The 17,710-nt window shown below is 44.6% G+C and overlaps 2 protein-coding genes across 2 annotated transcripts in view; both read right to left on the bottom strand.

Annotated features, from left to right (window-relative positions):
• Nucleotides 1-17,710, bottom strand: part of OSBPL10 (oxysterol binding protein-like 10) — a 344,792-nt gene that overhangs the window by 224,107 nt on the left and 102,975 nt on the right. Inside the window, exon 3 of the mRNA XM_010835557.1 lies at nt 12,242-12,321. Coding sequence (XP_010833859.1) covers nt 12,242-12,321 — 80 coding nt within the window. The remainder of the gene's footprint in view (nt 1-12,241; nt 12,322-17,710) is intronic.
• On the bottom strand, nt 6,880-7,737 carry LOC104985402 (translationally-controlled tumor protein). Its single transcript, XM_010835556.1, has one exon. It carries the CDS (start codon nt 7,626-7,628, stop codon nt 7,110-7,112), a length of 519 nt encoding a protein of 172 aa, XP_010833858.1. The 5' UTR covers nt 7,629-7,737; the 3' UTR covers nt 6,880-7,109.

The raw sequence follows: 17,710 nt of genomic DNA, 5'->3' as shown, positions 1-17,710 counted from the left end.
AAAAAAAAAAACCTTCCACTACCATGTGTGAAATAGATAGCTAGTGGGAAGCTGCTGAATAGCACAGGGAACTCAGCTCCATGCTCAGATGGCCTCAAGGGGTGGGATGGCGGGATGGGTGGGAAGGAGACTCAGGAGGGAGGGGATATATGGATGCATATAGCTGATTCACCTCCTTGTACAGCAGAAACACACACGACATTGTAAAACAACTGTATTCTTAAAAAAAGAATCCTCAAATACTTAATATAAAATACTGTAATATTCAAGAAAAGTTAGACTATGATAACTTGAATATAATTTAGGAAACCCAAATCCAGCACCACTACCCTACTAACACTCCTGTGACTCACACACATGCCAGGAGGAGTGAGGAAGAGGAAGCAGAGCCGACATGATTATTAAGAGCTTCAAAAGCACTAAGTGCTTTATCTCCATTGCGACTTGTCGTGACAGTGGTAGATACGGAGGCGGCAGCCCTGATTTCCCCACAGTCCTAGGTGTTAAGGACACAGCTGATGTGTGTGGGTGTGCTCACGTGCACACACACACCCTTACCGTGAGAAGCACGGTCATACAGGTGTGTCCTGGTACACACAGGAGCACTGGGAAAGCAGATCCACTCTGAGCAGGCAGGTCACGAGGGCATCAGAGAACTCTGAACCTGACGACCACATGGTTATTCACCCAGGAAGGAGAGGCAGAGGCGGTTCCTAGCACAGCAGATGCACAGAAGCAGGAAGGATGGGGTGTGCCCAGGTGTGGGGGGCAGGGGTGAGAGTCTGAAAGAGCATGTGCCTGTCGGTGGGGGGAGAAAGCAGACCTGGCCTGGGAGGGGCTGCTCTGGACTGCATCTTAGGACAAGGGGGCAGTAAAGGTCGTGCGCCCCAGTGGGCAGCCCCACGGGCACCCTGCCCTTGCTCCTCTGTGCCTCGCAAAAGTGCAGACTAGCTTTCCCAGTACACAGCCTCGAGGTAACCACTGAAAACGGCTTGCTATTCACCTGACCCAGAAAAACCCCACAAAACCATGCAAATCAAGACCTTCATGCTCGGTTTAAGAACACTTGTGAAGTTACCCAGGCAGTAAAGGATACGCATGTTCAAAAAGCCACCAAGTATGTGAAGGATGTCCCTAAATTTACAGAAGTGATGGATCCCACTCTGTTGATCCAGTGAAAGAGCTGGTAGGTGTGCCCAAGTCCAACAGCGGACTGGATGCAGGGTGGATGGCCCCACACAAGTGCTGAATTTTTACTGCACATGTTCAAAAACGCAGAGTAGGACTTCCCTGGTGGTCCAGTGGTTAAGACTCCACCTTTCCAATGCAGGGTGTGTGCGTTTAATCCCTCGTCAGGGAACATGCAACATGCCACAGGGCTCAGTCGGAAAAAAAAAAAAAAAACACAGACAGTAATGCTGAACTTTAGGGTCTAGATGTAGATCCCCTGAACAACGAGCACAGCCAGGTGAACAAAGCCCCCAAGATGGGGCGCAGGACTTTCAGAGCTGACAGTCCGATCAACCCATACATGAGCTCTCCTGGTCACACTGAGATGATCCTGACTGAAAAAGAGCAAACTGGCCCTAAACGAGGAGAGGAGGTTGTACAGAAGAAAAAGGATATTCCAGGAGAAACTGAAGAAGCAAAAACTTACAGCCTGGGAATAAATTCTGCAAAAAGATAAAGGCAAATAAAAGTTAGAAAAAACACCTAAAACTAGTTTTCCTGGTGAACAGCTGGAGTGCAGAGAGTATGGAGAGGAATCTGAGCACTTGAGAACACCAGTTCCTGCCTTCACACAAGGTTAGGGTCCCTGTTGCACAGACAAGGCCATGGGAGAACTGAGAGTGAATAGGATGTTCAGTGCCAAGGCCGGGGGGTAGACGAGAACTCCCGACCAGGAGGGTGCAGGAGAAACCCTAAAGGAAGGACAGAGGGGTTGGGGAGTGCCAATCAACATTTTCAGATTTAAAGAAAACAAAACACTGTCTACAGCACAAGAACAGATTATACTGGACACTGGTAAGCTCCTCCTTGGAAACCATAAAGCCGTAACTGGAGCTTCATCAGCTCTGCCCTACAGAACCTTCTGTGATGATGGAAAACATTCTGTCCTTGTGCTGTATGGTACTGCAGCCATCAGCCAAGCGTGGTTCCTGAGCCCCTGCAAAGTGGCCGAGACTGAGAAACTGGATTTCAGATTTAATTTCAAGTCATTTCCATTTAAACAGCCTCACCTGGCCTGAGGCCTCCAAACTGGACCGCACAGATTTAGGACCTATGTCTTGTCTGAGCACACACACACGCTGCTGCTGCTAAGTCGTTTCAGTCGTGTCCGACTCTGTGCGACCCCATAGACGGCAGCCCACCAGGCTCCCCCGTCCCTGGGATTCTCCAGGCAAGAACACTGGAGTGGGTTGCCATTTCCTTCTCCACTGCATGAAAGTGAAAAGTGAAAGTGAAGTCGCTCAGTCGTGTACGACTCTTCGAGACTCCATGGACTGCAGCCTACCAGGCTCCTCCGTCCATGGGATTTTCCAGGCAAGAGTACTGGAGTGGGGTGCCATTGCCTTCTCCAATGCACACACGCACGCTTGTCCTATTCCTTACAGCCACTCTTTAGACATGGGGAACAGAAGGAGTTTGGGTTCCTTTCCCACTTTTTAATCATTCTATTACTTTTGAGCTGTTCAAACAGTTCAGAGGGATCTCAAATTTGTTTACTCATAAAAGAGAAGAGTTTGATGTCCTTTGTCATATTACTCCCCCACCTCTTGGCATTCTCTTAATGAGCCAGTAGCAGTGGTCCCTCTAGGTGAACAGAACTGGGGGCTGTTTTGAGAGGACCAGCTCACAAGTCTTCATGATTACCATAAATATTCTGGTGTTTGTTTCTGTGCAGATGGCGGGATAAGGTGGGGCCAGGACCGGATGACATCTTAAGTCCCTCACAAGCACGTGGTCTCAGAGTCTACAGATGCCGCTGGTCTAGTTCAGGCAGCAGGTGCTTCCTGTAGTGGGGTCCCCAGCCAAGACAGCTAAGCACCTCCCCAAGCCCTCTGGCTCACACCCCAGGGCAGCAGACAGTCGGGAGAGTTGCAGTCATTCGTCAGCAGAAACCAGGTTTCCTGGGAGAACCTATTAAATAGCAGCTTCACATCTCCTCCTCATACTTCACCCAAGGCTGTGGAATTCACACAGTCCGATCCAATTACCCACCCACACCTCCCCAGAACAGATAAGCCTCCCCCAGAAATAGTCCACACATCCCCCACACCTCCCCAGATAAAATCTCCAAAAGCCCCCCGCAACGGGATTCCCTGCATCTGGAAACATGGCTGCCAGGGGCGAGGTCACCAGCCCACCTACTCCTGTGCTTTTAGAATAGAAGGTATTCACAGAGCATGCTTTCCTGAGCCAGAGGGGGACATGGAGGTGACCAGTGTGAGCCAGCCTGCCATCCCATCATTCTTCAGCCTTTCTCCTGTCCAGTAACCCTCCCATCTTGCCCTGATGGAAGCCCTGCATCACTGAGAGAGGGGAGGTAGACCAGATGTCCTGACAAAAGCAAGGGTGAGAGTCAGGAATTGTACCACCAGTGCCCACTATCACCGGGGGGTTATGTAAGATGGGCAGGTCCTCACTGGACACTAGCTTCCAGGAGAGAAGAGAAGTCCTGCCCAATCCTGGGGTCACCAGACCTCAGCCACTCCCCCTCCCATGGAGGAGATGGTGCTCTTAAACCAAGAAGTCTCACATGAATTGTACATCAACGATCATTCCGGGGGAAGGAAAAAAAAAAAAACAAAGGAAAAAGAAAGATACTTGTGAATCGGGCAGCTTCCACCATGAATGTGTATATAAACACTCCCTGAAACTCAGCAGCTTTCCAGCTCATTCAAGACCTCCCAAGATTTATAATGAATTTAAAATCCTATATTAGACAATCACATTCCTCCATTTCTAAATCAGCATAATCCTCTACCCCAAAATTTGTGTTTTAATTTAGAATTCTCTAGCAAGGATGAGGAGGCCTAACCATATACCTATCTGATCTAACCACAGTGTCTTCAAATGCTACCAGATAAAATTTCCTAGGACCTACTGCATTCCTGAGTGGATGTGTTGGCTGGGATCTGCTCGTGGAAGGCAGCCTGGGAACCAGATCACTGGAGCCATAAATAGTAATGCGAGGATGGAGCCAGAACTGGGCCTTGTGACCCAAAGAAAGGGCTTCAAATACAATATTATGAACTACTTCAAATGCCCCTAAATATCTACTTTTCCCTACTTAATATCCCCATAGATTTTTTAAGTTACATTTTCCATATTTTTTAGATGGATCCATCTCAGGCAAGATTTCCCTTTTTGGGCCTTCACTGGTGGCTCAGTGGTTAAGATTCCACTTGCCAAGGCAGGAGATATGGGCCTGATTTCTAGTCCGGGAAGATTCCACATGCCATGGAACAGCTAAGCCCATGTGCCACAACAATTGAACCAGTGCTCTGCAACGAGAGAAGCCACTGCAGTGAGGAGCCCAAGCACCCCACCTAGAGAGCAGATGCTCGCCGTTACTAAGAAAACTCATGCAGCAACAAAGACCCAGCACAGCCCAAAATAAACAAATCTTTAAAAAAATAAAAGGAATCCGCCGTCTAATGCAGAGGATGCAGGCTCGATCCCTGGTTGGGAAACTTAAGATCCCACGTGCCATGCGGGCAACTAAGCCTGTGCACCGCAACTCCTGAGCCCACGCAACTCTGGAGTCCACACAACTCCACGAAAGATCCCACAGGACGCAACAAACCTCCCAAGTGTCACAACAAAGACTCAACGCAGCCAAATTAATAAAAAAGATACATACTCTGCAAATATTAAAAAAAAAAAGACTTCCCTTGTTTCCTCATTTCCATCTGGATCTAAACAACAGCAGGAAAACAAAGGATGACAACAGGACGATAAAAGGAAGAACCTGGAAATGCTCTGAGACCCAGGTCAAGATCACGACCTTGCAGAGTCACTGTAAAGACAAACCAGCCCAAACACAGAGGACAGACCCGTGGACGAAGCCTGGTCTCAGAGCCCCTCCCCAGGAGAGGTGGGCGCCTCACGGGCAGAAGCGTGTGCTTTGTGTGCAAGGCATGTGTGGAAAAGACTGGAAGGACGGCCCCACACATGGAGCCACACGACCTGTCTATGTCCCTGCAGAGAAAAGGGTCTGGAAGGATACTCACCCACACAGTATCATCAGAGATTAGGTCTGCGGCTGGGATTGGGGGTGATTTTTTTTCCTTCCTTATACTTTCCTATCTTCTGAATGTTTGGCATTATGTATAGGAAACATTCACAAATTTTTTTAAAAATGCTACTTCCAGTACAGGGGGAAAGATGCTTTCACAAGCTGTCAGCGCTGAACTTGTAACAGGAGTATGTTTCTGGTAGGGATGGGGGCGCTGGTCAGAAAGGAGGCAGCTGAGCATAAAGGGAGCCCTGGGCACCCCCAGAGTTTGAACCCCACACCCCCTCTCTCTCCCTGTGGTGGGGGTGGTTGGAGATTCGACTCCAGAGGCAGCGAGAACCATCACCTCCTGTCAAGTGTTCATCCTTTCGGAGCCGAAAGGTAAGGGAGCTGGTGTGTGTGCTCAGTCGGTTCAGTCACGTCCGATTCTTTGCAAGCCTATGGACTGTAGCCTGCCAGGCTCTTCTGCTCAGGGGATTCTCCAGACAAGAATACTACAGTATGTTGCCATTCCCTTTTCCAGACGATCTTCTCAACCCAGGGATCGAACCCGTATCCCTTGAGTCTCCTGTATTGGCAGGTTCTTTACCACCAGCGCCCCTGGTACTAACGTCCAGTTAGCATCAGAGGAGACTCATGAACTTAGTCTATGGGTCACCCTCACAAGCAAATACACCTTCCATGTCTGGATGAGAAAAGCCAAAGAAGTATTAAAAAATACCTTAAGTTTCCACCAAGTTGAGCCTCTGAAAATTCCTTTACCTGGCCAGAATGAAAGCTAGTAAAACTACAACCTTCAAAATCTGAATTTCCTTTAAACACTTTTCAATGGCTTGGCTATTGTCTCATCACCCCACTTCCCACACAGGGCAAAGTAACCTGGAATCTGTATTATTCATAAGTTCCTCTAACACGCCACATTCTCCAATATCTGCTTCTGTTGATTTTGAAGGACCCTAAGTTCTCCGTGTGACATTCTGAAAAAAAACACAGCCTATGGGAAAGCAGGTACACACCCCGAAATGCATCAGAAACATACCTGCTGTCCCTGAGGAGCTTGTCCAAGCGCCTAGGGCTGGATTGGTCATCCTTAAAGCCCTGTGCAGTCCCAAATAAATCCGATTTCTCTCGACACTCTCACCAGGTTGAGTCTGAATGTTAACCCCACTTCATCTGCCTAAACATTTGTTCTAGGCAACAGTTGATTCTAAATCAAAAAAGCTTTTAAAAATTTTTATTAGAGTATAGTTGCTTTACAATGTTATGTTACTTTCTGCTCTACAGCAAAGTGAATCGGCCTCACATATACATATATCCCCTCTGTTTTTGGATTTCCTTCCCATGTAGGTCACCACAGAGCACTGAGTAGCGTTCCCTGTGCTGTGCACTAGGTTCTCATTAGTTATCTGTTTTATACATAGTATCAGTAATGTATATATGTCAATCCCACTCTCCCACTTCCTCCCACCCCTTGGTGTCCACACCTTTGTCCTCTTGTCCTCTATGTTATGTCCCTGTTTCTGCTTTGCAAATGAGATTATCTAAACCATTTTTCTAGATCCCATATATATGCATTAATATATGATATCAGGTGAAGTGTTTTTAAGTGGGTTTTCTTTTCATGTAGACCATTTTTATTTTTTTTTTTTTTCCAATGAGTTTAAATGCGTTTTATTTTTAGACAACCTACATGACACGTTTTCTCAAAAACAATGCCTCCGCTCCAAATAAATCAACGTTCAAAACAAATGAAGAGCTCGAGATGACATCAGTCCCATCTGTCTAAGTCCTGGTGTTGTGTGGATGAAAAGCAGTGGCCAGCCAGTTATGACGACAGGTGATTGATCCAAAGTAACTGCCAACTTTGTTAACATTTTTCCATCTCTAAACCATCCTTAAAGAAAATCATATATGGGGTTACACCATCCTCACGGTAGTCCAGCAGAGCAACCATGCCATCTGGATTCATGTTTTCACCAATAAAGAACTGATAGTTTTTGAAATTAGCAAGGATGTGCTTGATTTGTTCTGCAGCCCCTGTCATAAAAGGTTTTACTCTTTCTGGTCTCTGTTCTTCAAGTTTCCCTTTGATTGACTTCATGTAATCTTTGATGTACTTCTTGTAGGCTTCTTTTGTGAAGCTGGTTTCCTGCAAGTGATGGTTCATGACAATATCGACACCAGTGATTACTGTGCTTTCGGTACCTTCGCCCTCGGGGCCTTCAGCGGAGGCATTTCCACCAATGAGCGAGTCATCGATGTTACCCTCTGTCCTACTGACCATCTTCCCCTCCACCTCCAGACACAGCCCGTCCGCGACCTCCCGGATCTTGTAGATGTCGGAGAACATCTCGTCATGGCTAATGAGGTCCCGGTAGATGATCATGATGGCGACTGGAGGGAGGCGACAGCGGCGCTGGCTTAGCAGGAGCCCGGAGCTCAGGGCGAGCGCAGTGCGGCCAGAGCGGCGCTCGGGGGGAGGGGGGAGCGGGCGGAAAAGCTCATGTAGACCATTTTTAAAGCCTTTATTGAGTTTGTTACAATACTGCTTCTGTTTTATGCTCTGGTTTCTTTTTTATGTTCTATGTCCCTGGCATGTGGGATCTTAGCTTCCTGAACCAGGGATCAAACCCACACCCCCTACACTGGAAGGCAAAGTCTCACCCACTGGACCACCAGGGAAGTCCCACAGTATTTGTTTTTAAAGGTAAAATTCCAAGCAGCTGTATGGAGAGTGTTCTCAGAGAGGATGAGAGGAACCCAGGGAAGGGAAGGCTTAACTTGCGTTCCCAGCAAGCACAGCACAAATTCAATAGCCATCCTTCAGTGAACTGGTTATCAAGTTGATATTCACTTCAAGCCTAACTTAATTTTCACTACTTCTGCTTGAGCAGACTTGGACTTGATCATACTTCTGCTGCATTACAAGGTCTGTTCACAATTTAAAAATGATTCTTCCCTAATTGATCCCAGTTGCTATGCTCTAAATGAGCAGTGATGGCTTATCTTCTCTCCAGTTCTCAAGTCAGGAATCCTACAGGCCCTAACTTCTAATTTATTATTTATTTGGGTTTTAAGTTAACAGATCAATCCAGATTCTTAAAGCTACTCCTTCAGAAAATCTTCAGCTTCTCCTATTTCTACTAACACTGGGTCTGCAGTGATCTCTCAAAACATCAATACACTTAAAACTGGTTTTCCCACCTCAATTCTTACACCCAGAATAAATTCCAAATGAATCCATTGTTTACACATGATAATTAAACTATAAATTCACTGGGAGAAAACTGAAGAATGTTTTCTTAATTTTGGAACAGAGAAGCTCTTTCAAAACACAATGCAAATCCAAAACCCCAAAATGCAAATGTTTGTAAACTTGACTACAAAAATGTTCTACATAGCAAAAGAATATATTCAAAGTCAAAATACAAATTACCTACTAGGGGAAAATACCTAGTACAAATGACAAGCAAAGGACAAATAGACTTAACACACATACAGCTACTGCAAATCAAGAAGAAAAGACAAATTCAACAGAAAAATGGGGGAAGGATATAAATAGGCAATTTACATAAAAGAAACACAAGTGGCCAGTAAACACCTGAAAATACACTCAAGCTCCAGTCATGATTTTAGAAGTGAAAATGAAAATCACAAGGGTCCATTTTTTTATCTGTGAGACTACCAAAAACTCAGTGTTCGTGAGAGCTACGGTTAGTGAAAGGGGGAATAAACGTCCTTACACACAGAACGGATGGAAGTGCAAATCAGGACAACTTTTGAAGAAGACAATTTAGCAATGACTATGAACATTTAGGAGACATATTCTCCATGACCCAGTACTTCCACTGATATAAATTCATAGACACACACCCTAGAGGCACTAGAAGATGAGTGTCCAAAGATGTTTATTACAGCTTCATGTACAACACCCACAATCAAATTAAGCATCCATCAGTGATGGGCTTAAAGCTCTGACATCCACCCCTCACAACAGCATCTTGCCATCCTAACAAGAGTGTGGTAGATGCAGATATCCAGCAGGGGAAAGTCTCCAAGATATGTTAGTAAATGAAAAGAACAAAATGTAGAACAGTGTGCATGACGGGATCCATTTGTATAAAAAACATCTGAGGTTTTTAACATCTGAGAGCTACAGATCCAGACACACACATACTAACACACACCTAAATTTACTAGACTGATTCACCAAAGAACAGTCACCCCCAATGAGCAACAGGTAAAGGCACATCCTTTGTATCTTATCCCCTTGTGTTCTATTTTACAGAAAGTAAAACAATACACAGAAAAAGAAAATAACTTTATACTGCCCTGCCTAGGTATTTATAAAATATTGATGACATGCCCAGAACGCCTACTGTGATTGCCAGAGAATAAAGGAGGCCAGAGGGAGAAAAGCTTTAAAAGTGGGGCTCTACCATATATCCAGACAAAACCATAATTCAAAAAGACACATGCACCCCAGTGTTCACAGCAGTACTATTCACAACAGCCAAGATACGGAAGCAACGCAAGTGTCCGTAAACAGATAAATGGATGAAGAATACGTGTGTGTGCGCATTCACGCACACACACACACAGGAATATGACTCAGTCATAAAAAAGAATGGAACGATGCCATTGGCAGCAGCATGGGTGGAACCAGAGATCATACTAAGTGAAGTAAGGCGGACAAAGACAAATACCATATGTTATCACAGAGGTAGAACGTAAAATATGACATAAATGCATTTATCTACCGAACAGAAACAGACTCACTGACATAAGAGACTGCCCTTGCGGTTGCCAAGGGGTAGGGAGTGGGAGAGGGAAGGACGGGGAGTTTGAGATTAGCAGATGAGAACTATTATATATAGGATGGCTAAACGAAAACTGTCCTACAGTATAGCACAGGGAACTATATTCAATATCCTGTGATAAACCAGAATGGGAAAGAATATGAAAAAGAATGCATATATAATTGAATCACTTTGCTGCAGAGCAGAAATTAACACCACATTGTAAATCAACTATCCTTCAATAAAATACATTTTTTAAAAGAGAAGAGGCCCTCCTTATGGTTACCCAGACGCCAGTGGGGGCACGTCTAAAGGCATTACAGTGAATGCAATTGTAGTAAGCAAGTTAAGAAGAAAGAAAAAAATGAAGAAATCATTTCAGGTTGTATTTGGAGGCAGAACAGAGAGGTATACCTACACAAGACATTTCCACGAGCAGACAGGTTACAGGCAACGGAATCCTAAGACGTTTTAAGCATGGGTCTTCCTATCAGAAGCATGGAATACAGAAAAAGACTGCAACTGAATATCGTAACTAAGCTTGAACTAATGATATCAAAGGGGTAGCCCTTTGAATAGTAATTTTAACAAATATTTCCTGCCCTGAATAAATTCATCGGGCAATTATTTTTTATACATTTTAATTGAAATATAGTTGATTTACAATATTGTGTTCATTTCAGGTGTACAGCAAAGTGACTTTTTTTTCAGATTATATTCCATTTAGGTTATGACAAGACACTGAATTCCCTGTGCTACACAGTAAATCCTTGTTGCTCATCTGCTTTATGTGTATGTTTATACTCTTGAGAGTCCCTTGGACTACAAGGAGATCCAACCAGTCCATTCTGAAGGAGATCAGCCCTGGGATTTCTTTGGAAGGAATGATGCTAAAGCTGAAACTCTAGTACTTTGGCCACCTCAGGCGAAGAGTTGACTCATTGGAAAAGACTCTGATGCTGGGAGGGATTGGGGGCAAGAGGAGAAGGGGATGACAGAGGATGAGATGGCTGGATGGCATCACTGACTCGATGGACATGAGTCTGAGTGAACTCTGGGAGTTGGTGATGGACAGGGAGGCCTGGCGTGCTGCGATTCATGGGGTCGCAAAGAGTCGGACACGACTGAGCGACTGATCTGATCTGATCTGATATCTCTTAATCCCATACTTCTGTTTTTTTTACTTTTTATTTCCCATTTTATTTTACTAGTCAATAAGTTTTCCTTACCATACTTCTAATATATCCCTTCCCCTCTGTCCTTTGGTAACCCCAAGTTTGTCTTCCAAGTCCGTTTGTTTCTGTTTTGTACATATATTCATTTGTGTTATTTCTTACATTCTACATATAAGGAATATCCGGCTTCCCAGGTGGCACTAGCGGTAAAGAACCCACCTGCCAATGCAGGAGACCTAAGAAATGTTGGTTTGATCCCTGGGTCAGGGAAGACCCTGTGGAGGGCACCATGGCAACCCACTCCAGTATTATTGCCTGGAGAATCCCAGGGACAGAGGAGCCTGGAGGGCTATAGTCCCTGGGGTCACAAAGAGTCAGACACGACTGAAGCGACAGCACGCACGCATAAGCAGTATCAGATGGTTTACTTTCTCTGACTTATTTTCTGTACTTAATGATAGGAGATCTTCTGAATAATCCGTGAGAGTTCCTACCTCCTACCTCCTATACCCTGCACATCTGACCCAAGATCTCAGACTGAATCCTGAAGAGAAACTAAGCCCCACTGGGATGCCAAAGTACCCGAGAACATGCAGACACACTTAGAGGCAGAAGCGCCTCAACAACCTGGGGTCTCATCTTATTTAAGGATCTGAGACAACGTGTCTTCATGAATAGTAAACCAGACCCCTCTGCTGCCACCATGAAACCACCTGCTCAAGTTCTCTGCAGACCAATGACCGGCTGCCTAAACGGACAACACAGAAAGCTCTACAAGTGTCTTTCCAGAATCAGCTCCCATCAAGTGTATGCCTGCCCCCTCACTCTCTGTATAAGCAAATCCTCCCACTTGTCTCTCGGCTTTAAATGTAAATGTCATGGGACATGTATGAATTCCTAATGGTGGTGAACTTTAAAGATGATATGGAAAACAGCTCCCCAAAGAAGCTGATCCTGGGCTGAAGGGGAGCCATCCTAGCTGGGGCAACCTGCCCCCGGTACCCCCCATTTCTGCAGTTACTTACCTTCGAATTTGTCTCCATGTGGTATTTGGCACAAGCTCGAAGCTGAGTCACCCAGAACTGTTTCTCTTTTGCATCAGCAGCTGAAACAGAGAAACAAAGGCTTGTAGCAATTGAGCCAAAACACATCCAACCTGTTTCTACACACACCTGAGGGCTTGGGGCCTGGAGATGAAGGAAGGCAAGCAAACACAGATTGTACTCACGCCAAAATACAGCAGACACCAAGTCCTAACCAAAAATCTCCCCCTCTCTTTTTAAAGAAACTTTCTACAGTTCTATTGAGAAACTTAAAGGCATTTTCAGAATTTCATTTTCCTGGATGGAATTCACTGCGCCTATCTATACAGGTCAATTTCTCCAAAAGGAATCACTACATTACTCTGGGAGTTGATGATGGACACGGAAGCCTGGCGTGCTGCAGTCCATGGGGCCTCTAACAGTCAGACACAACTGAGCAATTGAACTGAGTTGAATCAGTACACCTATATCATTTTTACAAAAATTCCTAAGGTGGTCCAGTGGCTAAGACTCCAGGCTCCCAATGCAGGGGGCTGGGGTTCGATTGTTGCTCAGGGAACTAGATCCCCCATGCCACAACTAAGACCCAACACAGTTAAATAAACAAATAGATATTTTTAAATTTCTAACAGATTTTTTAAACAGCTTTACTGAGGTAGAATTTACATATGTAAAATTCACCTGTTTTTAGTATGGAGTGATTTTGAGTATTAATATGTTTACAGAATAGTAAATATAGTGGCAACCCACTCCAGTACTCGTGCCTGGAGAATCCCATGGATGGAGGAGCCTGGTAGGCTGCAGTCCATGGGGTCGCTAAGAGTCGGACACAACTGAGCGACTTCACTTTCACTTTTCACTTTCATGAATTGGAGAAGGAAATGGCAACCCACTCCAGTGTTCTTGCCTGGAGAATCCCAGGGACCAGGGAGGCTGGTGGGCTGCCGTCTCTGGGGTCGCACAGAGTCGGACACGACTGAAGCGACTTAGCAGCAGTAGCAGCAGCACAGAATAGTACAACTGTGACCATAATCTTGGTTTAAAATATTTTCAGGATCCCTCAAAGAATCCTGTTCCCATCATCAGTCTCTTCCCATTTCTCTCCTCTCACCCCCTCTCCATCCCTAGGAAACTGCTAATCTGCTTTCTGTCTCAGAGATCTGCCTATTCTAGACATTCCATACAAATGGCATCATGCATATGTGGTTTTTTGTGACTGCCTTATTTTACTTAGCTTAACATTTTTTGAGGTTCATCCACACTGTAGCATTTCTATTACCCTAACACATTTTTTTAAATGTCTCTTTTCAACTAATAAACACCAAACTCAGAAATTTCAAGCAGAAAAAAAAATGAGTAAGATTTCTTGTCATTAGCAGAGGGTAAGAAGTGGAATTTGCTTTTTGGTGGAGCATGTCTAAGTGGCTGCAAAGATGCCCTGTTAAGACATCTTAACCTAGGACTTCCCGGGTGGTCCAGTGGCCAAGACTCTGTGCTCGCAATGCAGGGGCCCCGAATTCAATCCCCAGGTCAGGGGACTAGACCCCACATGCCACAGCTAAGACCTGGCACAGCCAAATAAAAAAAAAAATACCTTAACCCACACATCTATGGTCAAATAATCTATGACAAAGAAGGCAAGTCTACATTAAAGTTGGAAAGAGTTTCTTCAACAAATGGTGCTGGGAAAACTGGACAATTACATGTAAAAAAATGAAATTAGACCATTCTTTTAACACCATACACAAAAATAAGCTCAAAATGGATTAAAGACCTAAATGGAGACTGGAGACGAGAAAACTTCTAGAGGAAAACGTAAGCAGAACACTCTCGGATACAAATCGCAGCAAGAACTTTTTCCTCCCAGAATGATGGAAATAAAAACAAAAATAAATGGGACTTAAACTCAAAAGGTTTTGCACAGTAAAGGAAACAATAAACAAAATGAAAAGTGGATATGTGTGAGTGCTCAGTAACCCAGTCATGTCTCTTTTCGACCCATGGACTGTAGCCCACCAGGCTCCTCTGTCTGTGGGATTTTCCAGGCAAGAATACTGGAGTGGGTTGCCATTTCCTACTCCAGGAGATCTTTCTGACCCAGGAATCAAACCTGCTTATCTTGTGCCTCCTACACTGGCAGGTGGATTTACCACTGAGCCACTTGGGAAGCCCAAAAATGAAAAGACAACCTCCCCACACACACACACACAAAACACCTTGCTTCATTATATAGTGGGGTACCTAATATAGCCCTACGACAAGTGCTTAAGGAAGGCTTCCCTGAAGAAGTAACCCCCAAATTCCCTCTTAAACCATGTTAATAATGTATTCTGAAATGCTTAAGAACAATTTGGCCAGTTTTTAACCTACTGTGCAAAAGTATTTTCTACTTCTTTAAAAAGCAGCAGAGAGGACCAAACATGGTTGTTTTTAATGCTGCCACCACACGTGGCTAATAGGAAGATCAGAGAACAGTGTTTCAGGGCCCCTCTGTTATCTACTGAAGTTGTACTATGGAGCTATCAGCCTTTACAAAATAAGCTTTCAGCTGAATTATCATTTTAATATGTGTTCTCAAGGGGTACTATGATTGGACAGAACAAGGTACCAAATGCTGCCTCAGAGACCCTCAATTGTCCCCAAAAGAGACTTCTAAGGACAAGTCAACGGCATCGTCACAATCTTCCATCTACAGCCCCATCTCTCAAATATACAAACTCATTTTCTTAAGACTATGGATACATAACAGGGTCTCATAAAATCCAAATTAATTTAATTGCATAACTCACTGCATACATATTTTAAAAGAACACTGCATAAATGTTGAAAACATTTTCTATGCAGAAAACAGAATGATTCCCCTATAAGTCTGTACTTTTTACAAAAATGAACCTCAGTGTCATTTGTCAGTAAAACACAGCTTCAGGTAAAGAAATCTGGAAGTGTAGACCCGGTGAACCTCAACTCCAAAGAAAAAAGGATTTTTGCAAAAACTAGAGTCATTTTCCTCAGAAACATTGCTGGTTTGTGGCAGTACCCAAAGCCTCTGCCCCAAAAACATTCCTCAAAGCTGTGCATCTATTAACATCAAGATTCATCTCTACGTGTAGCAAGATGTGAAACGGGAAAATCAATGCCCAGATCCTTGGGGATGGACAAAGGACCAGCCAGAAAGCAGCGGAAATGTATCCTGCATTTGCTGTAGTGGATAACTTTAAGCTAAATTTAGCCCTTATGATTAGTTCATGCAGATAATAAAACTTTTATGTTTGCTACTAAAACTATCCTAAAAAAAAAAGTTTGGGGCTTGATAATCTAGAGAATAACAACTAAAAGGCAAAATGATGTCTCCACTGGCAAACTGGTTAGACTGTTCTGTATGGAGCTGTGTCATTTGTATAAACCCTGACAGCCCTGGGGTAGGGGGAGGGAATGCCATTAAGTTTTTCAGCTGCTATTATTTCTGCTTTGACAATTTATTAAGCAATAAACAGCAAAGCTAAACCAAGGACCATATACATTCAGGACATGCACTGCATGAATCTCCAAAGAAAACATGACTCTTCTCATGGTTCCCCCAAACTCAAAAACTTTCAACTAAAGGCATTTTTATTTCACAAGTTTTGGGGATTGTTTTATAGATCCTGAGATACGACTGGTATACAGATAATAAAGGAACCTCAGGGAATTCTCTGGTGGTCCAGTAATTAGGACTCTGAGCTTTCACACCTAAGGACTTGGGTTCAATTCCTAGTCAGGGAACTAATACCCTACAAGCCTTGCGGCTTGATCAAAAGTTATCATTCAGTTGCTAAGTCATGTCCGACTCATTGTAGCAACTCACAGATTGCAACACACCAGACTTCTCTGTCCTTCACTATATCCCAGAGTTTGCTCAAATTCACGTCCATCGAGTCAGTCATACTATCTAATCATCTCATCCTCTGTCACCCACCTCTCCTCCTGCCCTCAATCTTTCCCAGCATCAGGGTCTTTTCCAATGAGTCAGGCTCTTAGCATTAGGTGGCCAAAGGATTGGAGCTTCAGCATCAGTCCTTCCAACGAATATTCAGGACTGATTTCCTTTAGGATTGACTGGTGTGATCTCCCTGCTACCCAAGAGCCTTCTCCAGTCAAAAGCAAATAAAGTACAAATATAATAAAGGAACCGCAGCTAAGCCTACCCCTTGGTAAAAGCCTGGAGGAAAGTCAGCAAACACTGGCCTCTGAGCTGGGGAATCAAAGCCCTCAGTCTGGTTTTGCAAAGGCCAACCCACCACTATCAGCCCCCAGGTCAAGCACAAAGAATGAGGGGCCCTTTCTTTGTACTCAGCCTTCCCTTAAATAAATACGTTAAAAGGCATGGGTTTCCCCAATGGCTCTGCGGTTAAGCATCTACCTGCAATGCAGGAGATGTGGGTTTGATCCCTGGGCCAGGAAGATCCCCTGGAGGAAGAAATGCCAACCCACTCCAGTTTTCTTGCCTAGGAAATTCTATAGACAGAGGATCCTAGTGGGCTATATAGTCCATGAGGTTGCAAAAAAGTCAGACATGACTGAATGGCTGAGCGCACACAAGAGGTGTGATTACCAACGACCTCCCAGCACTTAATACACACTTCTTTCCTCAGACCTTTACAACACTGACTGTATGTGTGCGCGCACATGTGACCAAATGTGCATCTGGGGGTCAGTTTTGTTATTCTATGAGAAGACGACTATTTTTCCAGCAATGCACCTATGACAGAATGCTGGTAGAATGGTCTAGCAATCAAATCACGTCACTGCAGACAAGTGTGCCCCATCTGAAAACCTGTGCAGTGCATATGCCTTGGTGCAGGTGGTGGCTAGTTCTTCCGTGTGTGTGTGTGTGTGCACTCAGTCGCTTCAGTTGTGTCTGACTCTTTGTAACCCTATGGACTGTAGCCCACCAGGCTCCTCTGTCCATGGGATTCTCCAGGCAAGAGTACTGGAGTGGGTTGCCAAACCCTCCTCCAGGGAATCTTTCCAACCCAGGAATCAAACCCATGCCTCCTGCATCTCTTGCACTGCAGGCAAATTCTTTACTGCTGAGCCACTGGGGAAGCTTAGCCCACAAGCTCCAGTTGTGGCCAAATGCTGGGCTCCTAGCTTTCAAGAAGCAAAGAGAAGGGGAGACAGTAGACAACAGGAAATAACACCAGTTGTCTTTTCACCAGGCTCTAGGGCCACAGAGGGTTAAATAAAGTACAAGTAGGGGAAATTCTCTGGCGGTCCAGTGGTTATGACCCAGCGTTACCACTGCTGAGGGCCTGGGTTCAATCCCTGGTCGGGGAACTAACATCCCACGAGTTGCTTGATGCAGCCCCCAAAATAAAGTACAAGTGAAGGGGGCCTTTACTAACAGCTGGTTCTAGAGAAACTCTGAGTGGAGGGCACCATGACCCTTTTCTAAAAAAAAATAAATAAAAC

This window comes from Bison bison, unplaced genomic scaffold, assembly GCF_000754665.1.
Source record: "Bison bison bison isolate TAMUID 2011002044 unplaced genomic scaffold, Bison_UMD1.0 scf7180017864043, whole genome shotgun sequence".
Classification (NCBI taxonomy): domain Eukaryota; kingdom Metazoa; phylum Chordata; class Mammalia; order Artiodactyla; family Bovidae; genus Bison; species Bison bison.
Note: the sequence above shows the minus strand (reverse complement) of the source record. Positions and strands in the feature narration are given on the sequence as shown.

Bases quoted from the DNA above. Each gene is read 5' to 3' on its own strand.
- LOC104985402 (XM_010835556.1), bottom strand. From the start codon at position 7,628: ATGATCATCTACCGGGACCTCATTAGCCATGACGAGATGTTCTCCGAC.